At 41.8% G+C, this 23,618-nt stretch overlaps 2 protein-coding genes across 6 annotated transcripts; one reads left to right on the top strand and one right to left on the bottom strand.

Moving 5' to 3' along the window:
* The first annotated feature begins 157 nt into the window (after positions 1 to 157).
* Vti1a (Vesicle transport through interaction with t-SNAREs 1a) lies at positions 158 to 4,309 on the top strand. 2 transcript variants are annotated; one of them, XM_077413247.1, is made up of 5 exons: positions 158 to 1,135; positions 1,511 to 1,660; positions 1,796 to 1,854; positions 2,606 to 2,953; positions 3,042 to 4,309. In XM_077413247.1, exons 2-5 carry the CDS (start codon positions 1,567 to 1,569, stop codon positions 3,192 to 3,194), a joined length of 654 nt encoding a protein of 217 aa, XP_077269373.1. In that variant the 5' UTR covers positions 158 to 1,135; positions 1,511 to 1,566; the 3' UTR covers positions 3,195 to 4,309. The 2 variants fall into 2 exon arrangements, with proteins under 2 accessions (XP_077269373.1, XP_077269371.1); XM_077413245.1 differs by having other exon boundaries at positions 1,433 to 1,660.
* On the bottom strand, positions 4,172 to 22,362 carry LOC143901181 (long-chain-fatty-acid--CoA ligase 1). Of its 4 annotated transcripts, none has more exons than XM_077413238.1 (10): positions 21,843 to 22,362; positions 21,208 to 21,563; positions 20,981 to 21,118; positions 13,796 to 13,919; positions 11,970 to 12,306; positions 10,547 to 11,015; positions 7,641 to 7,931; positions 5,289 to 5,510; positions 4,765 to 5,082; positions 4,172 to 4,580 (listed from the first exon to the last, which is right to left on the bottom strand). In XM_077413238.1, exons 2-10 carry the CDS (start codon positions 21,211 to 21,213, stop codon positions 4,443 to 4,445), a joined length of 2,043 nt encoding a protein of 680 aa, XP_077269364.1. In that variant the 5' UTR covers positions 21,214 to 21,563; positions 21,843 to 22,362; the 3' UTR covers positions 4,172 to 4,442. The 4 variants fall into 4 exon arrangements, with proteins under 4 accessions (XP_077269364.1, XP_077269365.1, XP_077269363.1 ...); XM_077413239.1 differs by having other exon boundaries at positions 21,208 to 21,451; XM_077413237.1 differs by lacking the exon at positions 21,208 to 21,563 and having other exon boundaries at positions 20,981 to 21,126.
* Positions 22,363 to 23,618: the final 1,256 nt, after the last annotated feature.

The raw sequence follows: 23,618 nt of genomic DNA, 5'->3' as shown, positions 1-23,618 counted from the left end.
ATTTTTTACAAAAAATCTAGTTGATTGACTAATGTCCGTTTCTACCAATGTAGATTAACTTATTTAATCTCGGTTTAACTTACTTTCTATCTTTTTCTAAAGTGCCCATCTACAATTAGGTGTTTTAAGTCCTAAGCCCTAAGAAATTGACCAATCACAGTCAATTATTCTCCTGAAATTCAACTGTGATTGAACAATTTCTTAAGGTTTAAGAGGGCTTGAAACACCTAAACTCTTAAAATTTAGAGAAAGATGAAGGGTAAATTAAACCGCGATTAAAGTTAACCTGCGTTAAGCTATGCGATAGTCAATCAATTTACAAATTTTTTGCAAGAATGGAATTTGCACACACGTTTATCTTACGAATGAATTCAAGCACCTGAAAATCTATCACGCATACGCTGTAGATTTTCAGCGCATTTCAGGATGCACCTTTAAAGCCCTTTAAGGCCCGGACACATAGAAAAACTTAAGCAGTAAAACTCAAGCAGTAAGCAAATCAGCCAATCACAGTCAAGAACTTAAGGCACGGCCCTAAAGGCCTTGGCACATAGAAAAACTTAAGCAGTAAAACTCAACCAGTAAGCAAATCAGCCAATTACAGTCAAGAACTTAAGGCACGGCCCTAAGCGGTAGCGAATTCATACTGTTGATTTCTTACTGCTTAAAGTTTTACTGCTTAAGTTTTTCTATGTGCCAAGGCCCTTAACGTCGCTCCGCGCATCATCGCGCATCTCTGAAAAAGCTACAATGGACTAAAACTATAAGATTTATATATGCGAAGAAACAAATCTCCGCGTCTCGCGCGCGCTTGACTTGCAAATTATTTTCTGGGGGGAGGCGGAGGAATTAAAATATTAAGCTGCCGGCTATTTGTAATAATTACAATATAATTGCTGAATTAACTATTACAAGATATTACCGTATCTATAACTAACTGTGACTTCCGTCCTTCATTTTTTGTTAATTTTCAGAGCAATTTGCACGAGCGACCTGCTTGCGCGATATCTGGAAAAAAAATAGAGCAGATCGGAGCAAGATAATGAGTTTCATGACGATCTCGCGCAGAAAAACGGTCGAGTGGGGGAGAGAGAGGAGTAACACTACCGACCTCTGTCGGATTGCTTAGCTGCGAGTCCGTATTTTATTTATTATGAATTTTTTAAGAGCCAAAATGGAAAATCCGACTCTGTACCGCCTTGCGGCTGATCTTACTGATTAAAACGAGCATAAGTTTAATGAGATTCGTTAATTAATTTGGCTAAAATTTGGGAAAAACCGTTCCTAAGCAGCTTTGCAGCTCTAAGCAAGCCTGAAAAGGTTTTTCCCAAATTTTAGCCAAATTAATTAACGAATCTCATTAAACTTATGCTCGTTTTAATCAGTAAGATTAGCCGCAAGGCGGTACAAAGCCGGAATTTTCATCTTACAGCACTTGTTGCACAAATAACTATTTTCCCTCTCGGTTGCGATACCGCCTTGTCTTCTCCGGTCTCCTCGCGGATTTCAGTCGGGATCGCCATCTGGCTCGCGGCGGTGGTCGATGGCACACGCGAGGTATCCAAGATGGCGTCGCTCGTTGACAGTTACGAGCAACAGTACGCCGTTCTGACAGCTGACATCACCGCGAAAATCGCCCGGATAAGGCTCCAAAGCGGCGGTAAGAAAAAACGTCGACGGGATGGCAAAATCATAGAGGCGTCGCGCGGCCCGCGTGCGACGACCGGCGTCGCGACGCGCCGCGTAAGGTCGGCGTCAAGACGCGATAATCGATATAAAGTGACGTAATTTGCAGGTGAGAAAAGGGCCTTCGTCCAGGATGTCGACCGGCAGATCGAGGAGGCGCAGGAGCTGGTAATTGAATTCGCTTCCTTCTCAGTCCGCGGCGGGTTGAAGGTCAATAAGATCTCGACACGCCGAACCCGGTCGAATGGTCGATCGTGTGACGCGCACGGTTAAGAAAAATTACTCCGCATTTTGCGAACTGCGCGGCAGTTCTTTTCGCGTGAAGAAAATCGAGATGCGACACGTTGCGTATCGTGCAGCGTTGCTCGCGATATCTGATGTAACTGCATCCAATTGTCGAGAGACTGGTTTGTTTATCAGGAATGTAAAGTTGTTGCGAATAATTAAGCCTGAGATCAAATGCTTGGCATACACAGCATAGAATATTTAAACAGATTTTTTTAATAGTTCGTAAAAACTTAATATTCAAGGATTTTTTAATAGTTTGTAAAAACTTAGTATTCTAGGCTCTTCGCATTTAATCTTGTTATGCGAATCTGATCAATTTGTAGTATATTTTTCCAATTTCAAAAAAATATATGGACCAAATTTTATTTTTTATTTCATTTTAAATGAATCTCTGTAATTTATTTAAATTTTACCAAACATTTTCAAAGTGCTAAAAAGTTATGAAAAAATGAAATTGATTTCAATCAAAGCAATGAAAGTAAGATAACATTTAAAGTTTATAAATTTTGAAGCAAGAGATTGACAGAACCGGAAGCAATCGTGCCTGAAAATATATTTTCATCTATTTATCTTCGTTCGGGATGTGTTCCTTTATAAAATATTTTAATCGGAGGTTTTCCGTAACTTGCAGTTGGAGCAAATGGAGCTGGAGGTTCGTGGGATGAACGGGGCGGCACGCGATCGCCTACGCGGTCGCGTAGAGAGTCACAGAGCGGAATTGAAGCGCTTGACCCAGGAATTTCAAGCTGCGAAGAAACCGAAGGAGGATTTTACGGAGATCACGGTGGAGGAGCCTTGGGAGAATAACGTGACGGAAGATCAGAGGAAAAGACTGTTGGACGCCTCGGAAAAAATAGAACGATCAGGGCGAACTTTACAGAATGGTTATCGTATGGCTTTGGAGACAGAGGAGATCGGTTCTCAGGTGCTGAAAGAGCTCCACGAGCAGCGAGAAACGATACAACGAGGCAGAGGGAGAGTAAGTTATACGATCGTATATAGATTTACGCGAATTACGTTCGAGAACGAGAGAGAAAAACGGAAATCGATGTCGTCCTTTGTTTCAGTTACGTGAAACGGATACGGAATTAGGACGAGGGTCTCGGTTATTATCGGGAATGATCTTTCGGAGCCTTCAACAGAGAATTATTTTGGCGGGAGTAGCGTTAGTACTGATAATCGTCGCGTGCTTTGTGATATACTATAGTTTTAAGAGTTAAAGAATAGACAGTTTTTTTTTCTTCGGCCAGATCCACCAGATGTGGTTTGGAAGTCGTATTTATTATCAGAGACTTCAAAATGTTATTTCTATCAAATTGCGAGGTAATTCTGTATTATATCGTCTATCCAATCTTTCGAGCTTGTTCGTCACATTTTGCCTCGGGACACGTTCTTCGATCTATGCTATACGTTTATTCTCCCATCAACTTGATCGGCCATTGAACTGAACCATGATCTATCTCTTATACAAAGCCCATGTCTCAAGCGAGCAAGTAAAACTGGCAGAATGTCATCAAACGAGAACAAAAGGATCCCGTTTAATGTTATTATTATGTAAAGTTTTGTATAAAAAAATATTGACCCATTCCTCGTAAGGTAAATTTTAAAACGGTTTTACGATCATTTTCCATTTGCGCATTAGAATTGATCAACTAAAACTGTATTGAAGCAGTGAACGATTATCAGATGCATTATTTTCAAGTACATCGGGTAGGATCGTAAAACCGTTTGAATATTGTTATCCGAGCGGCATCCCGGAATCTTGACCAGCGGTTAACACATTGCCCTGCGTTCAAGCTTCTAAAGATATTCCGAACCACAAAATATATTCAACGAGAAATGTATTTATTAAGTAATATTCAAGGTTTTTGACGTTGCGCGCGCCGACGATCGGCGCGCATCGAAATATATCACCTCCTTAGGGTAATATTCGAGGAAATATTACCTGCTCGAGTAAACAACTACTTGCAATTAGTTTTAATTTTGACCTGAGCCATATAATCGGGTGAGTTCACTGCGCTGGACTCTACCGGTTAAAAATGCATTCTATAATTCGTCTCTTACACGAGAACAACAACAGTCGCTGTGTACATTATTGAAGTATGCGTGGGTAAGGATCGAACTGTAAATACATCCGTCACCGAAAAAATATTAAAGGATGCACGTAATTGAGAGAAAGAGAGAAACTAGACGCGCCTAATAACAACTCCTTTTATTACTTGTTATGTTATCATTTACCTTTAATTAGCCTAAAACGGTGCTTTTTTTCCGTCTGTGACCCTAATGTACCTGTGAAAATGAATAATATAATAAAAGTATCGAGAATTAACGAATATTCGATGGCAATAGTGACTTCGGTGAGAGAACGGCGGCGAGGAAAGGTGGTTTGCTTCCATCTCTGCCATCGAACCATTTTCTTTGCGTTCAGTGCTGGTGCGGACGAGCGATAGCACAGTCGCTCAGTCTGGTCAGTCCAGTTGTTGATAGAGATCCTCTATCTGTGGTTTGAAGTACGCTTTCAGTTGAGGCCGTTTCGATTTCAGCGTTGGTGTTAAAAGCCCATTTTGTACGGAGAACGGGTCTGGATGGAGATATATATCTTTCACCTGCGAGGAAAAGAATCAAGTTTAAATTCTTCAGTCATCAGACTCTTCCATATTTAAGATTTTTTTTGTCTTACTTCTCCCAAGAAGTAGGTGAGTTCTTGGGAACGGCGAACTTGGATGCCTGAATTTTTCAGGTAAAAAAGGAAAGAAGATAGAAAAAAGAAAACAAGGAACGATAATGTACCTGTTCAAAGGATTTCAGGCCGGCTTCTTTTCCCCACGCTAACATATCGTCCAAGATCAATTTTTTGACTTCTGGATTGTTGCACAGAACGCTCAGTGTACCGGGTATGCCATTCTCCACCGCCCAGCACTTGATTACGTCTACGTCTGGTACTACTATTGCTATGATACAAGACTTCAATGATTCTCCATGGACGAATACTTGTTGCACGTATTGGCTGCGTATGTAAATGTTTTCGATCTTCTCCGGCACGATGTACTCTCCTTGTGACAACTTGAAGATATGCTTCTTCCGATCGATTATCTTTAACGTTCCATTCTAAAAGTAATTCAGTACATAAATATTTATAACATCAAACTTAATTATCTAATTAATTAATTAATTAAAAATTTTTTTTTTTCATATTTACCGTAAATGTAAAATGTATATATATCATTTACAAAGATCTAAAGATACATTGCCAATAATATATGGTTGTCATAGATATAACCGCGATAAAAATGTAATTTTGAAAATGTACTTACAGGCTGCCACATGCCGATATCTCCTGTGTGATGCCATCCCCGTTCGTCGACGACCTCAGCAGTTTTTTCCGGATCCTTGTAGTATCCCATGAAAACGTTAGTGCCCTTGACGCACACCTCACCCTGGTTGTTCGCCGCGTAGTACTCCATCTCCGGAACGTCGACGAGCTTGACGCAACAGCAAGCTACCGGTGGTCCCACATGGTCCGGCACGTGATCGCCCTGCATTCAGGCCAGAAATTAGAAATCCGAAGAACAAATTAACACGAGACATAGTTCCTATAGTTCCTATTTTCAACAGGGACTATATAGATCAGCTAAACACGAATCTATTAATTGCCTTATATATATATAATAAACGCGTTACGCATGAAATATCTAGATTTAATTATAATGGATTGATGGAATGCAATTATTTAATATAATATAGTAATTAACGGTCTTGTGAGTCGGCACACCACGTGCCCCTGGCACATGGCTCCAAAGCTTTGATTCGATGAGCTGACAGAAATATCTACGACTGCGGCGGCTTTTGCCGTCTATATATTTATGTCGATACTCGCGCCAAGAATAGAGAGAGCACGCGCATCACTTGATTATTAGTCAGCATTCAATAAAAACATTTTAATTCAATTTATCAGCGGTAAACACCTTCGTCGTTTTGGGAATAAGTATTTTTTTTTTTAAATTTCATCTATGGATGAGCGAGAGACAATATTTCTATTAGGTCTAATTAACATAGAGATGTCGAGGCAAAATAATAAATAGTTTAATTTTAGAAAGAGTATTGATTTGTGGAGCATATCGAAATTATATTGTGTAGGAGGTACGCGGAATACCTTTACTATGTAATTCCTTACAGGCTGTTAAGAACTTGCGCGTTTGGTTCACGAGCATAATGAAGGGCAAAGCGATATTAATTACTTGGAGATTTATGCTTGGCTAATTAGGGTGGCTACAGAGCAGCGTTTCTCAAACCGCGCGATGCCTCCAACGCCTTTCCAAGCCTCCACGAGTTCGTAATAAAAATAAAATTTAAAAAAAAACCGTGTCGTAAATTTATCTATCGGGTGAAGACAAGCTTCTCCTCACAGCTAACGTCGATTGGCGAAAGCGCGATAAATACAAAATCCCGCGAAATGCGCTCTGAAATCAGAACGTTTGGAAATCGTCAGAATTATTAGATTTAAAACTACCGCAATTGGATTATACATTCAACGCGGTGATATAACGGCCGATTTATGCGATTTACGCGAGAATTATGAATTGTGTTATGTTGATGAAAAATCCGATAACTGCGTAAATCGGTTAACGGATAAACGTCCCGGGGGGCGAGGACGCGCGAGGAATTTGCGAAATTTTAACGGTGATCTATGTACATTGTGTTTGCGCCCGACGCTTCTGCATAATGCTGATTTTGTCGCAGTGCCAAACGCCGTTCGATAAAGTATACGGCTCACGTTTTCTCGCGCGATATTCGAACTGTTTGTAACTCGTAAAATCAATAAGATTCTCCACAGTAAAGCGTTAAACTTTCCATGTGGCGTTATGTAGCGTTATCCTGTTGTGCGGCCGGCGTTAATTTAGCGGCGATAGCGGTACTTTGCAATATATAAATGAGAAAAGCAAATATATAATGCCTCTATGGTGGCCGCTGCATTATATATAACGGAGAAATCTTCAAGTTATTTCGAAGTTTGGACGCGATTTGCACGAGCCGTAGCGCTTTTAGCGCACGTGCATGGCGGTTTCATAAAAAATGTATTCGTCAGAGGCGCCTATTGACCGCGGTTTGTATAACCATCGGTATCTTATGAACGATCGAAAGGTCTTTACAACATATCTACATTTCACGTATCTACATTTACGTATCATTCTTAAACATCGCTGCGTAGGCTGTTAACGGTCTTATAGACATACATCAATCAAACGCTACTTTTTATATTTTCTCTTTGAAGAATATAAAGGAGAAGACTCACAATTGTATCTCTGTTAAAAGGTTTCCTTTCAGATTCAGAGAGAAGATAAAAGAGGATCAGATAAAGAGAACATAGAGGGACATAAAAAGAAACAGAATAAACAGAATAAATAAAAATATATTGAAAAATGTGGAACTGAAATATAACGTACATAATTTATATGATAAAAATGAAACACGGAGAGGAGAGCGCGAGGAGCGTAGAATAAAAGGGCAATGCGGTATATATAGAGGTCCAAAGTACACAAAGATTCGATATCGCGACTCCATACTGTCTAATTAGTCGACTCGAAAGCTTCGTAGAAACGACCATGGGATATTTACGACCCGGCCGTAAAATCGCGAGCGCACTTCCGGCGATTGAATACACGAACCTGGATGGTAAGCGTTATCGGCGCGGTGCACTCCGTCTGGCCGTAGCCCTCGACCACGACGCAGCCAAGGGCGCACCTGGTGAACGTGAGGACGTTTCCCGCGAGCGGCGCGGAACCCACGAGCATCAGCCTCAGCTTGCCGCCCATCGACTCCTGGATCTTCTTGAATACGATCTTATCCCACATGCTGTTCATCCTCACGATGCTCTTCTTGATCTCCGTTTCCTTTGCCCGCATGCCCATGTTGAAGAGCATCCTCTTCAGGAACGAGCTCTGCAGCTCGGCTTGTACCTGCAAACGCCGAACGGGTAAAAATCACCATCGGATGATCCGCCAGATGATAACAAGAGTAAAACGCAACGCAACGTGATATATACTCAAATATGTTCCAAAACATATCAATATAACTTCGAATATGTTAAAGATCATGTTCTGTTGGATATTTAACAGCTTCTATCTTGGTAGCTACTATCATGCTGTTGCCCTCATTGAAATATGAATTTTTTATCTATGTTAATTAGTCATATTAATATTTCCTGTTGATTATAATATTTCCTCCAGATATTGTTACATTTTATTTCCCGTATATTTTTCTTTTTCCACTTTTGCAAACATAATGCTCTCTTCCGTACTACCATGCAAGCCATGCATCGTTGCATTTCGATATATTTAAACGCGCTATTTATAGAACATTTTTGTTATCATAAGCGGATTATCGTCAAACTGAAGAAAAGTCTGTTTGGACAGTTGCGGCCGAGTTCGATGTCACCTGTCAACAGGCGACCGGCGAATGACGATAAGTGGATTTACGCCGCGAATTCCCGGATTCGAAGTCGCGGGGGAGAGAGGAAACAGAGTCAAGTGGCAAATTATCCGCTTTTCCATTGTCTCCCGTCGAAGCGAAGGGACCGCGCTACGTGACGTTGTCTATCAAAACTTTATGCGAACTCAGCATGAGCGACAAGATGCTTCACGCTCCTCCGCCACACCTGTTACGCGCGTCATCGTGCACGTGCGCGCCGAGAACGCGTGACCGCTCCGGTTTGGCTTCGCCAACCGAAATCTCGGATGCTTTTTAAAGCTTAGGATATAACGGGGGCGCGTCTCGCCGAGAGATGCGCGAAAATGTAACTCGGCAACACGCGCGCGCGTCTACTCGCGATCTCGTGATCGAGCGCGTGTCCCATTCAGATGAACCTCGAGCCCAGGTAGCAGGATGACGTCTAAAGACGTCTTAATGATATATTAAGACGTCTTTCGACGTCACTCTGCTACTTGGGGAGTTACGTCGTTAGGAGTTATACCTACTTATCCCTCCGCTTTCAGTCTCACGGCAAGGATCTCGAATATTTGAGATCTTGAGGGAAAAAAGAAGAATACAAAATCCTCTTATTTTTTTACAAAACTTAATATTGCAAATTGAAAATAAGACTAAATGCAGAGAGCAAGGAGGAAATTTTTGCGTTACGTTTGCTCAAGGCTATGACTACGTTTACACGGTCCGATTTACGCCGAAGTTATAACATCGATGTTATAACTACTGATGTTAAATGCCGTAGTAAACGCTCTTTTACGACGAAGTTACTACGTCGATGTAATCGGTAGTTATAATATCAATGTTGTAACTTCGGCGTAAATCGGGCCGTGTAAACGTAGTCTATTTCTCACAGAAAGATCAAGATAAATCAATGAATACGAGAGATGACATCTCGAATAATATTTTTAATTTTCAGTGTACGAAGAAACGCACAGTATATCGTTTAATTTTGTCCTGCGTCGGGATTATAAACAGTTGACGCTGTTGAGTGTTTCGCATGCGAATGTTGTGAAAGGAGCGTTTAGATTTAATGTCGAAGCTGCGAATGCGTCGTAAAAATATTGAACGATGTCCAAGTGCAACTTCCGCTTAATAATGAATCGCGTACAAATAATTCAACAATTACGAGAACGGAAGCGTATGAGGATTGCAACTTGAACTCGTTTAACTCCACAATGTTAACTCCAAACGCTGAAAGAAGAAAACGCCCACGACCTCACTTGTGAAAAGCGCCACTGTTTTCTGCCTATAACGCTATTGACATTTCGCCGACCGTGTAACACATATATAGCAGAACGATTGTAACCGTTTTAGGTCGAGGAAAAAAAACGTTGACGTAGTGACACCCTACGCCGACAACTCCCAGGTTTTAAAAATAGGCAGAGTATACGCAGTCATCGGTCGTGAGCGCGATTATCTAATCGGGAAAAATCGATATTTTGGACTTAGAATCGTGTAACGACATTTACTCACGGCATTTACAATCAACGTGAGATTAATTGTAATATTACCGCGCGAACAACAATATGATGGACCCTATTACGCGGTCTAAACAACGTCGATTCATTGACCACACTCTTCGGGTATTATTACGGCTGTATGTACATGACACATTTATCACGCGATCCAGCAGCCGACCCAAGTGCGAACTAAAAATAAAATATTACAGATCAACGCAAAACGCGCGCGAACAACAGCAATAAACCACTCGAAATAAACCGCGGTGATCAACAGAACGCAATCACACGATCCAAACGTGCGAACGATTTCAGGATTTAATTTCCGTCAGACGGAAAATATTCCGCAGCGTTTCTTCCGTAAAAGGTCATATAAAGCATCATTTATATTTCATTCTCTTATCTTTCCCTGATTTTTGCGAAAAAAAAAAAATCGTTTCCCTCGCGTCTTCTTGGCGACTGGACCTTTCGTTTTTTTTTATTCGAGAGCAATATGCGTTAAAAAAAATTACCACGTGCAAATTAATGAACTAGATTCAAAGATAGAAAGTTATTTTGATTCACGACTCTTCAGAATCACTTCTTGGACGTCTGAGAATCGCCAACGAGAATAGATGTTCGATTTGTCTCACCTTATCATATATGCGATTTAGCAGCCTAGGTACGGCCGGCATGACGGTAGGCCGGAGAGCTTTCATGTCATCGGGCAGCTTCTTGATGTCACCGCTGTAGAAGCCGACCGAGCCGCCCACCATGTACATGGTGTTCTCGCAGCAACGTTCCAACATGTGCGCCAACGGGAGGAAGCTGATCAGCGTGTCCTTGGATGTGAGCCCGTAATCGCCCAGTTGCATTATCACCGCGCAATTAGACGCTATGACGTTCTGATGCGTCAGCATCACGCCTTTCGGATTGCCGGTTGTGCCGGAGGTGTAGCATATCGTGCAGAGATCGGACGGCTTCGGCGGCAGCTCCGGATGGTTCCTCTGCGCGCCGAGCCGCTCGATGTCGTCGAACTTGTACAGCTCGATGCCGCGGTTCTTCGCCCGCTGATTCGTCGCCGGCCGCGTCTCCTTCATCACCACCAGCTTCCGTAAACATCTGTCGAGATTGAGAATCCGTTGAGATCGTTGAGGGTATCGCCGTCGTAGTTTCTCAGCCAGGAACGCGACGTTTTGTATCGTCTGGGCTCTTGGCAACGTTACAGATTGACGCTTTCAACATCGCCCGCGCTTTTAAAGCTGTTTTCGGGGGCGGCCTTGAAAGCGTTCTCTTTGAGGAAACCGGCGCATGAAATGTGCGGGCTACATTTGATTTCGGGTCGGTGTGCGCGTCAAAATTTGTTAAAAATAATATAACGACAGATTCTACATTCGTTTAAAGAACGTTTAAAATGTCATTATCAATCTAATAACGATGGAGATACCTCGAGATACACACGTGGCTCTTTAAAGATAAATAGACATTGCGGTATGTTTTCTTTTATCTGAGCATTATTAAACACGAATATTAGATGGTAATGGTTCTTCGTTAACCACTTAAAAAGATAAGTTACCCTATTAATTTAAGAATACGTGTACACATTAATTATTCGATATCGTGCAATCGATATTCCGGCATATTAAATTACGGACTGAAGTACAAGCCCTTTCCATCGGTATGCTAAATTAAATGGCGTTTAATTATTAAACACGTGACTTCGTCAATAATCGATAACGTCGATGTAGGTAGACTCCCGAGTGATATAGTCGTGCAACATGAATTTTCCTAGGCAATGTCAATTATGGTCGGCTAATTTATTATGTTTACGTGCTGCTCGGACCTTCAACCGATAACAAAGCCAAACAATCAAAAGCGATGTGTAAAAAATCGTTCATTTAAAGATAAAGCAAATCGTAGAGATTATGCTTATTATCTCATAGAGATAAGCGCATACCCGAAAATTAACGATTATTAATGATATCGCTACTCGAAAAGCCGTGAATTTGTTACTGAAATTGAGACTAAGACATTTTCTTCGCGCGCGTTTCAAAGATAATTAATGTCACTACATACCTCGGCGATTTGTCGAGGAGCAAATTACACTTTTCGTCGTCTTCGCACACCACCAGATTAATGTCAGCCTGATTTATGATGTACGCGCAGGCGTCCGGGCCCAAGGTGTCGTACAACGGCACCACCACGAGCGAGTACGAGTAGCATGCCTGCTCGGTGAGAATCCATTCGGGACAGTTCTGACTGTACAGACCTACCAAGGTTTGTTGACCAGGAGCTAGCCCCAGGGACACTAGGCCGGAACCAAAATTCTTCGCCCTTAGCAGCGTCTCGTTGTAATGAAGCCATTGGTATGGTTTGTTGGGCCCGTCTCTCCACCCGAGGCAGGGACCATTATCTGCGGATTAAAAGAACGCTCATGTTAATCAAGAAGAGCAATTATTTCAGCACATAGCTAAATATATTCGTACAATCTATTTTCTTGTTAGTACAGTGATCAATTAAAGTGTCTGCGTGTTTGTTAGAATAGAGTATACACAAAAAAAAGAAGTGTCAAATCAAAACTTATATACTCATATGTACACAATCTATAATCTTATAAGAATTTCAACTCTTTTTTTTCTTGGTTGAACTATATAAATGACTTCATTCAAGCAAGTTTTCTTCGTTTAACACAATATATATCTTATTTTAAGATTAAAGATTATAGATTGTTGCATATACACGAGTATATAAGTCTTAATTTATTGGCCCTTCTTTTTTTCTTGTAGGTTTTTCATTTATCAATTTATTATGCAAAAATGCAGCCGGAAATCTTAAGAGGTAGAAGTATAAGAATCTATTTTAATACCATTTTTGTGAATTTTGCACATTCTGCTTTTATGCTGTCGCTCGTACAATATATTTACATCATATAAAATTCATAAAAATTATTATTAAATGTAAGTACTCGCTGGACGATCAAAAATGTCAACATTTATTAATCACGAGGATCTATTCCGTAACTTAGATAGCTGTAATTTGGTACCCTTAGTGAATTAATTACGTCTGTACAATGCATAGGGGCTTTATAAACTTTTAAAACGAATAACTCTACTCTGCTCACACGTGCTCTTTCCTGGAACGTTCAGAGGCGAGTCTAATTTGACCTAGATTGACCTAGAACGATAAAGGATTGACAATAGCACGTGCCGGACAGCCGTTCGCGAGATTTTCTCATACGATCGCCGGACGAGCGCGGACCATCCCCAGCATCTATTATCGATCTTCGAACGCGTCTGTCGTCATTGTCGCCATCGCCGTCATCGTTATAGGTCGCGTATAGAGCAGCGACAGGTGTCGGTCGCGCGGGCGTGTTACGCAGCGCGCGGCAAAAATGAGAGATATACACGCGACCGAAATAACTGTCAACCTTCGTTGTAAAGGTCGTCGAATCGACGACGCGAGCCGAGGAAGCGAATCGGCCGTCGCCGCTGTAAATTCGCGTCGATAATTCGCGGTCGTTAAGCACCGCCCGTGACTCTCGCGCTCGTTAAGGAGCTAGAAGCTACTCGCGCGCGCTTGTTTATTCGCTTTATAGCGCGACCGTGTCGCGTTGCCTGCCAAACGAGCCGCTAAATCGACACACACGCAATTGCGTACGGACGCGTGAAACGCCAAGGTCGCTTCCGCCGGGACCTGACTGGCAGATTCGCCGATCTCGCGAGATACTTCTTTGAGCCCTGTCCAATATTAACTTTGTTTTTTATCGACGCTGAACGCATTGCGTTAACACATCGGTTAATCGAGGCGATTGAATTCCAATTTGAATTAATGTTGGTGAACGGTTCTACTTCCACCCTCCCCCGAGGATCAGGGAGCCTCGCCGCCGAAGATGAAGGACTTACTGGACTCCTTGGCGCCGCGGCGAAAGCCCTCGTACAAAGTGCGCGTATCCTCGTAAAGGAAAGTGACGAACTTGCCATCCTTGCCCTCCTTGTAGAACTTGGACACCCGGATGTGCTCGTTCCCCTGCGAAGAAGAGACGAAAAACTGAGGTGAAAAGTTTTTTTCACTGAAAAAACACATCCGGCACAACGCTACGTTATTACGTAATCCCGAATGTGCGGCAAGTGCGACACTAAATTTAGCCGGGTCGCGCACGCACACGAGGATTACGCGTGTATCGACGTGTTCGGGGAGCAGCTGATTGCGCGGGACGAAAGGGTGCAAGGTGAAGGGACGGCCTGCGTATCGCGCGCGGCGAATAGGTATACACACATCCGCGGCGTTTTCCTATATATCGATCTCCGACCGACGCACGCGGACGTGGGCCTCACTCGGGCTTCATCGACGTGCTTGTGCAACGACGACGTCGAAACCCACCCACATTCCCGACGCACATACCGTCCGGCGAGACGTGTGCGAGAGGTGTCATTGAAATAGCGCACGTATCCTTGCGGGCAATTCGCCGCTTCTTCGGGTCGACATATCCATCTCCTCGATCACGACGAAAGGCAATTCGCTTTCTTGAAACCGAGCTCGAGGAATGCGAATGTTTGCAAGAGAACAACCTGTCGTCGAGAAAATATTTCGGACGAATCGATATTTAAAGAATTACAAGTGAGAGATAAAAAAATAACATCTCAGTTTCGATTTAACGAATAACGATATCTTGCTTGTTATTCAAAAGTGCAGGATTTAAAATTTAAATTAAGATTTTTCGATAAAAACGGGTTGTTGTTTGTGGTATAAATATTTAACGTCGAAAAAATGAGCGAAATAAATTATACGTATATGAATGTTATGTACATACAGTGCGATGAGATATGTCTTTACGCTGGGACCTACTGTCGTAATTACATCATGCACTTTCATTACGAGGTGCTTAAATGACTTGCATTTTTGCGTCAAAGTCCAGTAATCCTACGATAACTAGGAGAAGACTTAATGCTGTTAGCGTCACATAAAGTCATCATTGTAAATGAAGGATAAGCCGCAGCCATTTGTTACTTAAACAGCAGTTAGTATTAAGTACGGCATAAAGTATAATGTAACGTTTTATATTGTGTTTTATACTGTGTAATTTAATATTGTAACTTATCTCTTAAAGGGTATACGTCAAAATATTTAAATTAAAGTGAAATACGCATAATTTACATTTCTTTAATTGTATCTAATTTTTATGTTTAATGTTGCATACACGATCAATCGCGTTTAATTACGTTTAATTAATTATATTTAACTTTGAATAACTTTCTCCGAGTGCAAAAATTATTTTTCACGAGGATATATATCTTGAGTTTAAAGTCATAACGGTGCAATGTCGACGATGCAGGATAACAACGCGATATCATCGGTTTTATTCGAAAACCAATAACGTCGAAACGCCGTCCGATCATAGCGTATTCCTAATGTCGCGTCATTTCCACGATTCTTGTCACGCAACGCATTTCGGCGACCCACTTAAGAGTTTCACGAAGAGGAACGCTGTTACCGAATATCGAAGTACAATTTCCGCGAACTTCGCGGAGAGCTTCGGATCGACGAAAACTCGTGGAGGATCTATTTTACGATGAACCTCGCGATCCTTGAAAAACACGGGGGTATACTATCGCCGGCTCGCGCCAGATAAGGGGACAAACGCGTTGCGCGCGCGCGAATCGCCACCCCGAGAAAGACCTTCTTCCCGAAGAGGCCACTCCACCTTGAACGTGTCGGACTGATCGCCGAGATCTATCGGCGGGTGGATCGGTTCGTGAAAGAAGCAGCTCGACGTCATCCTGCACGTGCAGCACGTAACACGCACTCTTAACGGGTGGCGCACATACGCCGCCGGGTCTCTCGCGAGCACCTCTCGAAGATCGACCTCTTCTTACGCGGGATGCAAGAGATAGATCGGACCAGCCGGACCAACGCGCCCGCGGCCACTGAATTCAAGTCGAGCTTGCGGCCAAGCTTTTCGGCCCGAGCTTTTGGCTCGCGGCGCGGATGTCATGCGGATGATGATGCTGCTGCTGCTCGTCGCGCGGAAGAGGTGCGTGCTATAACACTGTCAATATCGATCATCTTGAGCACACTATCCGGATAATTGGGATAAACAGATACATCTTGACGGAGGCAACAATTAAACCGGAAATTACTGAGAACGTGGGTGTAAATGAGTAATTACTCGGAATTTCTGACGCTTAAGATCGAATCCAGATAGTCCAACTAAAGTAAGAAGTTTTCTTCATTTCTGGGTAGGTTGAGTAAATATTTTTTCTCTAACACTGCTTTTATAATAGAAACTAGGAAATTGTGTGTGTGTGTGCTTAGATGGACGTTACACATTTTTTACAAAGAAACCTGGAATATCAACGTTTTGCATGTACTAAGATTCTTTTAATCTACTGTTTCGTTTTATTATATTCTTGTAATAAAATAGTGATAAAATTCAAGAAACTCTTTTCGTACGGAGTACTTGATTATCGTCTTTGATTTTGGACGCTACATTTTGATTATTCCATAAAAAAAATTATATTCCTCTCTCGAGGTACGCGTAGTTTTCCTGAAAATCAGATTCCGTGGCGCAAGTCGTATGAAAGAAAACAGTTCGGCTGTTTTCATTTGCATGCTACACGTGTCTCGTATATCTAAATTCAAATCTTGCTTATAAATTTTATACGGCTTTAACGGGACATGTCTTTTCTTCCGCAGAAAGATTAGGAATATCAACTTATTTTGAAAAGCGGGACTGATTAGCGTAATCCGGAAAATCCTCTATCCTAAACGTTTTGACCCAAAAGATTCGTTATTAAAGCAGAACTGTTCAATCACGATGTAGGGTGTCTAGTTTGTGATATTGACAGCATTAGCAGTGGATCGGCGGCCAACCGGCCTTCGCAAGGCCCATCCTCTCCGCGCGAAGATCCTCGACTTAAATATAGTGCGCCGGCCGAGCGTGCGTCGTCCTCAGCTCTCTCGTTTCCGAAAAGTTTTGGACGGTCGCCAGCGCGAGTATGGCCGGTCGACGCCACGGATCAACACTCGGTCGCGTAGTGTTGTAGCGCTCCTTCTCTCTTCACATTGCCGTTTTTCATCGCGTACGGATCGGGATATCCCCTATAAAGTTCGAGATCGTCTACCATTACGGCGTGATTTAGGAAACAACGAAAATGTAGGCCGAATCGAACCCCGAAAACCCGAGATTCTCATCAGCCGTTTTATGGGTCACTGCAATTGGTGTCGACGTGACGTGAAACAAAATTCTGGCTGGAGGAGTATAAGGGTAACACGCACAATATTACGTTGCTTTGAAAAGTTTAAATTACTTTACACGGCATACTTTCTGTTAAAAAGTAATTCCAGGTATTTGAAAACAAACTTGGTTGTCGATTAAATTGCTGATGATCAATATCATAGACTGTGGAAATAATGTGTTTATCAAGAAGCGAGAAGCATTTTTAAAATAACAAAACAAGTCGGTCAGATTTCAGCTCGATTGTCAATTTTAGATGAGGAATAATTATTGAAATCATGTTATATATTCTTATTAGAATTTTTTGGAAAAACGTTGATTATCGGTAGTTATGCATTTTCAAAATCAGCAAGCGTGGTATACAGGCTGCTTTAAGACTTAACAAATCATTTCCGATCTTTTTTTCTTTGAATTCTCTGATTATATATCGTTCCTTTAATTTCTTTAATCAACTCTAAATTGAGTTTTTTCATTAATGTTTTATTCTTCATTGAGGAATCTGTAAAAACATTCCGCTAGATAATAATTTCGAGAGTTCATAGAAAATAAAGTCAAATGTCGACCATTTGGGAATCGATCGTTTAGAAAGACGATTAATTTTATATTCTAAAAAGATAACAGAGCCATCATATTAAAATGAAATTACCACGATTACCGTAAAGTTAAACTTTATAACTTCACGTATTTTGTAATACCAATGAAAAAGAATCCATTGTATTGTTTAAAAGGCTCATAAGTATTAACATGATTATGGAAAAAAAAAGTATTGAGTTCACCGGAATCGATATTCCTCGGCGAATATCTAGAAAGAAGCTTATGTAAACTGATAGTCGAGAGGGTTGCGAGCCGATTGGTAACGTTAATCTGAAAAGCTCATTACATCCGTGGTCAGGCTTCGAAAATAATTTCGGCAAAGGTACTTTTGACGTCCGATATTATTTTTCGAGGTCTCATCATTATGCCGTATGGTGCTGGTGTAGCACGTTCGTGTACTCATTCTTCCGGTGTGTTGCGTCCGATGAATGAATCACGGACGCAACACACGAACGACATACGTCGTGGGCTGATTCAATGAGCAACGCGAAAGGAAAACACGAGAAACGTCTGACAGCTATCGCTTTACCTGGCAAATTATACGTACGGCTTCGGGATACATGTGAATTTTTACATCTTGTCCGTGCGCGCGTGTGACTCTCTATACCAATCGAACAGTTTGGTGCAAAAGGTCTTTGTCGCTTTCAAATAAAAATCCGGGGGGCTTTTTTTAAACGGGCATCCAAAAATTTCTGCCAAAAAGAGAAAGTGGGTCAACAATGGATATTCCCCGATTAAAAATAACTTCAAAACGCTGTAGTATTTCGTTTTCACAATTTCAAATACGATAAATTTCTGGTCTCAACTTAATTATTGCACAAAATATTCCAGAAATAGATAAAATAATTACCGCATGTCATTTTTGGATAACTAGAAAATATATATATCGCGAAACAAATAAGAAAATTAAAAGTGGCACAGTTTCTAAATGGTAATAAGTGATATCGTATGTAAAATATTTGAGAAATATGTAATGCACGCTGGCAAATTAATCTTTGCATAAACAGAAAAAAATCGACGGAATAGATAAGAAATTAATAGAAAATTAAGAAAATATGCTGCTGAGATGAATAAAGCCGATTTCAATACCGATCTTTTTTTCGATATGTACATGTTTTTCTTTTTAAGATTTTAATTAGTCTACGATGGGTCTTGTCTAATCTCATTATCTCCGTCAAGTACGTCGCGTCGAATGCGTGAGCAGACAGTGTCTCCCAACCGCTGTAAATATTTAATCGATAGGAATTGTTCAGAGGGTATCGAGTTAAGTGCCCTCAACTAGCGGAAGCGCGTATAACGCAAATATCAGTTACTCGTCGCTTGTTTTCTTACAATATTTGTGATAATATTCTTTTATTGTGTGCGATAATGACAGAAACCTTTGTACCATCGCATACAACGCGCAATAATAAATTTGTATTAATGTTTAACGGTGACGGTAAAAGATAAGAACCGTCTAACGTATGGCTAAACAAATAACAAAAAGTAAAAATATTTTCTCACTATTAGTCACAGTCGTACGTCTACGCTCTACGAGACACGAAGTAATTTATAATTATGTTATCATCGGTAATAATACAATAGAATCTTTACTCAAAGCAGTCGATAGAGAAGCTACCTACTCGGTTAATCGGTATATTTCCAGATGATCAAAAGATAACGCTTTAAGGAAAAGCAAGTTCGTTCGTTGCGTAATCTTTCATCAATTTAAAGCAAGAGAATCTATGCTAGTAACTCAATGGCATTCCCCACCTTCTATTTTGTATTACTAATTTTTTTGAACTATTAATTTATTAATTTATATATTTCTGAAAAACCAGAACGAAAAGATGGTCAATGTATTAAAAAGTCGGATGAGAGTTCGAGTGTACGTGCCATATGCAAACGCAAAAAATATAATATAAAAATATATGTAGAATGCGTTACATATGCATAAAATAATTGGACGTTTTAATGTCCGTATCGTTAAATTATCTACTTGTTGTTCGATTTAAAGACACTATCAATGTAATGTCGGGTCTGTTTTCTATTGCTGAACTGGCTGCACTAGAGAGAGAGAGAGAGAGAGAGAGAGAGAGAGAGAGTACAGAGTTTATCTTTTTCCTTCCAATATGGAGTAAAAAAAATAAACTCTGAATTAGCGCAACTAGTTCGGCAATAGAAAGCAAACCCATTGTGTCTCGTAATTTTCCATCGGTTAGCGGTCAATATAAAACAATAACGCACCAGTGATATAAAATCAAAGAATTAAATTCATCAAGTTGTTTTTCAACATTGTTCCATTACATAAGTTGCATACATAGTAGTGCCGTTTTTCATGTGTAAGGTTTTATAATTGCACTTCGTAACCACGTCGAAGTTCACTTTATATTCAGACGGTCTATAATTCACGTTAGAATTTATCACAGACTTCTATTTATAATCTTATGCGCCGCGTAATGTGAAAAACACGTTAAGAATCTGAATTTTCATGTACGAAGTATATATATATATATATAAACAAAACAATATAGTCATGCAAAATTTTAAATAAAATTCTGTTTCGGAAAATCTAACGTGACTCACAGATCGTCTAAAAGCAGATTTGATAGTAAACCGATGCGTATCTATCACGTGATGTCGTTACTGTTCTGTTGTTGTTTTCATTGCGAATGATATACCTCGCTAAATACATAGCATAGAAATCGATGCCTGCGTGCGTTAAATCTCTGAAGGCTATCGCTCGAATTAATATATATTCTTATTCTTTCAGCATAAATTTATCGAGATAGATATCTCTAGATATCGAACTTTCGAAAAATCCAGCTGGTGCTCCCGTCGAAAGTTAAACATTCAACGCGGTTTTAAATTACGAAGGGGAACACGAAACTTTCTTTCCAGCTTCGTCGTATCAAACGTAGAAAAAACTCAAGCAGTCGGCAAAGTGACCAAATAGCCTATTCTTGAGTTTTCGAGAAACTGACCGTCAATTTGATTGATCGGTCAATTTGCTTACCGGTCAAGTTTTCTACGTGTCACGGTCCTCGTGAGCTCAAAACAATAAAAAATTCACTTCTCGCACAATTCATCTTTTCTCTTTTTCTCTCGTGAGCGTGAAAAGAAAAAGAGAAAATATGAACCGTGCGAGAAGTTCAGCCAAAAAGCACGGGCCTGTTGTCCGTCGCGAAGGATACCCTTATTGTCGATTTCACAATCGGGGGAATTCAAAATCGCAACCGCAGACCGAACGCGTGACGAACGCGCTTGTCCGTTTTCTTACCGGTAGCAGCAATGCCTGAGCGTCGAGCGGAAAGAGCGGTTTCTTGGCGGTCGGTCTGGAAGCCCAGTAAGCCACCCCGGTGACGAAGAGCGCGCCGGCCGCGCCACCCAGATACGGCAGGTAGTCCTCGAGATGAGACTGTAACACTTGGTTGAAAATCGTTTGAACCGTTCGGGAAAGACTGCCAAGGGCTTGCGTAATATCGGGGCATAAATGCGAAATACTACCTGCATCTCACGATTGTGGTCTCTCTCTACGCAGGTATACGAGATGCGCTACTGCCGCGAGCCGCCAGTCGACGACTTTGTCCCCGAGCGTTCGGCGAGATCGCCCGCCACGAGCGGCTCGCGCGCGCGATCCCCTAACGAATTGACTCGACCGTGTCCGTACCGGAGTTCGAATCCCATCGTCCTGATTATCCGCGGCCGTCCGCGGGCCTCTCTTCTCTCGTGCGTGTGCCGCTATCTACATCTACGGGAAGGGAGGGGGGCGCGTTATCGCGCGAGGCCACGGAATTCGCTCCCCGGGTGGAATTTGCCCCGCGCGGCGCACGGTAGACTCGCGACGGAGTTGCTTCCAGTATCTTTCGCAGTAACGACGAAATATAATAATCTCCAACGATAGTACGTAAGAAAGAGCGAGAGAGAGAGAGAGAGCGAAAGAGAACGAGTGAGAAAGAAAAGGAGAGGCAGAGCGAGAGGCAGAGACTACTGGCAGAGCGCAGAGCGAGAGATAAAAGAAGAGAGAGACGAGAGATGCCGGCGCGCGTGGCCGCGTGCTCTCTCTCTCTCTCTCTCTCTCTCTCCGCTCGCTCGGAGGTTTAGTTTAAAGTCGATAAAGCGATATAGCGTGGCGTACTCACTGGCGTGGGGAGGGAGAGAAGCAGAAAGCAGAACCAGGCCCGCCGCCCGCGGCGACTTTCTCCGCGCGAGCGAGGGTGGTGCGCGGGAACCTCGCCGGAACGAGCGTGCGTCCCCGTTCGAGATTCGCGTGCGGATTCCGAAATTCGAGAAAACGAGAGCGAGGGACGGCGCACCAGGATGATGCGGCTTGGATCGCCGGAAGTGAGGCTTAGGTCAGGGCCACGGCATGACTGACGACTGACGACGCACCGCCTTTTTCTTCGCCACCGACCGCGCAAATCGCTCACTCGCTCGCTCGTTCGCCACGCACGGCACGCACACACACACGCACACACGCACGCGACACACGGACGCGATATGCCGGATACGCGGACCGTCCCTCAGGGCTCGGTCTCGGTCACTGCCGTAACGCCGTAACACCGCGGCGCCATGACGTCACCCCCGCGCACCGCGGCGCGGCGGCACGAATCGATGCCGGGGCGCTGCGACGACCACCCTTTCCTCGTCACCGATCGCGACGGCAGCCACCCCGAACGGAAGGCCGAAGGCGATTATAATCCACCGCTCGCTGTATGCGCGGCGCGGCGCATGCGCGACCCGTTGCCCGCGCGCCGCGCGCCGCGCCGGCCGGTGAAATTTTATGAGATTCCCTTTCTGTATTACCATATTGTCCGATTATCGCGCGTTTTAGCTTTGCTCGTTTTACCTTGAAAATTGAGGGCAGCTTGCCAATAGAACGTATGACGTGTATATGTTTAGATTGGAATGTATGTGACGATGTTTCTCCGACAGGTACCGGTCAATCGATGAGACTTGAAATAAGATTTGCCGTTTGTTGGACATGCCGAATACTTATTACGAGGCGTGATAACTTGCGACGATTAAAATGTAACGGCGGGAGATGAAAATGAAGGAAAGAAGAATGCGAGTAGAAACATGACGGTTAATGTTTTTTAGATAATTCGATGTTTTTTATGTAATTTAAAATAATTAAACTGTAATAATTGTACTATTGTTAACATATAACGGTCACGTGACTCATTTAACATTAAATTGGACAATTTTAGTAATATAATCTACACACGTCTTGAATATTTCACCAATTACATTTTTAATATAATCTAGTTATTTATTATCTTGTTATATTTTTTTAATAATGTAATTATAGATAACTTTATTGATATAATCTGCTTTGAAAATTTTACTAATTAAATTTTCGGACGTATATATGGAAGTCTTTTTGAATTATTATATTATGTCGAGTCTTAATAAATTAATAATTTTATTAGCAATCTGTGATATACGAAAAATAATAAACGAATCAGAGTGTAACTGTGAAAAATTATTTACATTATTCCTGGTGAAAATTAAAGTTTCTCATTCTCAATTAGATGAGGATTTTCGCAATATTTCAGTATATTTGTACGTAAGAAAATTCCTGATAAATTGCATAGATTTTTCTCATATTTATTCAGATTTTTGCAATGATGTGTGTGTTGGCGGAAGAAATTTTATTAACTGAAATACTTTATTATTATTTTGTCTGAGTTTTTCTGAAAAACGTCCCAATTCATGTAAAAATCTGAAAAATTCTGAGACATTTCCGCATTGGGGATATCACGATTTTCTTTTCAACAATTATGACGCATACAAAGCGACGCAAAGCCCTGGGAAAATCTTTAGAAAAATGCTATTGATTTTCATTGTCTAAAGTCGCATTCTTCGGCTAAAGATATACCGACGAGCCGGACGAGCCCGGACCGGAGCGACTGGCG

The sequence above is a fragment of the Temnothorax americanus genome, unplaced genomic scaffold (genome assembly GCF_048541705.1).
Source record: "Temnothorax americanus isolate GAGA-0224 unplaced genomic scaffold, ASM4854170v1 Scaffold32, whole genome shotgun sequence".
NCBI classification, from domain to species: domain Eukaryota; kingdom Metazoa; phylum Arthropoda; class Insecta; order Hymenoptera; family Formicidae; genus Temnothorax; species Temnothorax americanus.
The sequence above is the reverse complement of the archived record's forward strand: the minus strand, read 5'-3'. Positions and strand labels throughout refer to the sequence as shown.

Coding starts and splice junctions, on each gene's coding strand:
- LOC143901181 (XM_077413237.1), bottom strand. Junction 7,932..10,546: donor TAAATCGCATATATGATAAG/GTGAGACAAATC, acceptor CGGCGTTTGCAG/GTACAAGCCGAGCTGCAGAG. Junction 5,083..5,288: donor ATATCGGCATGTGGCAGCCT/GTAAGTACATTT, acceptor AATTACTTTTAG/AATGGAACGTTAAAGATAAT.
- Vti1a (XM_077413247.1), top strand. CDS start 1,567: ATGGCGTCGCTCGTTGACAGTTACGAGCAACAGTACGCCGTTCTGACA. Junction 1,661..1,795: donor GATAAGGCTCCAAAGCGGCG/GTAAGAAAAAAC, acceptor CGTAATTTGCAG/GTGAGAAAAGGGCCTTCGTC. Junction 2,954..3,041: donor TACAACGAGGCAGAGGGAGA/GTAAGTTATACG, acceptor CCTTTGTTTCAG/TTACGTGAAACGGATACGGA.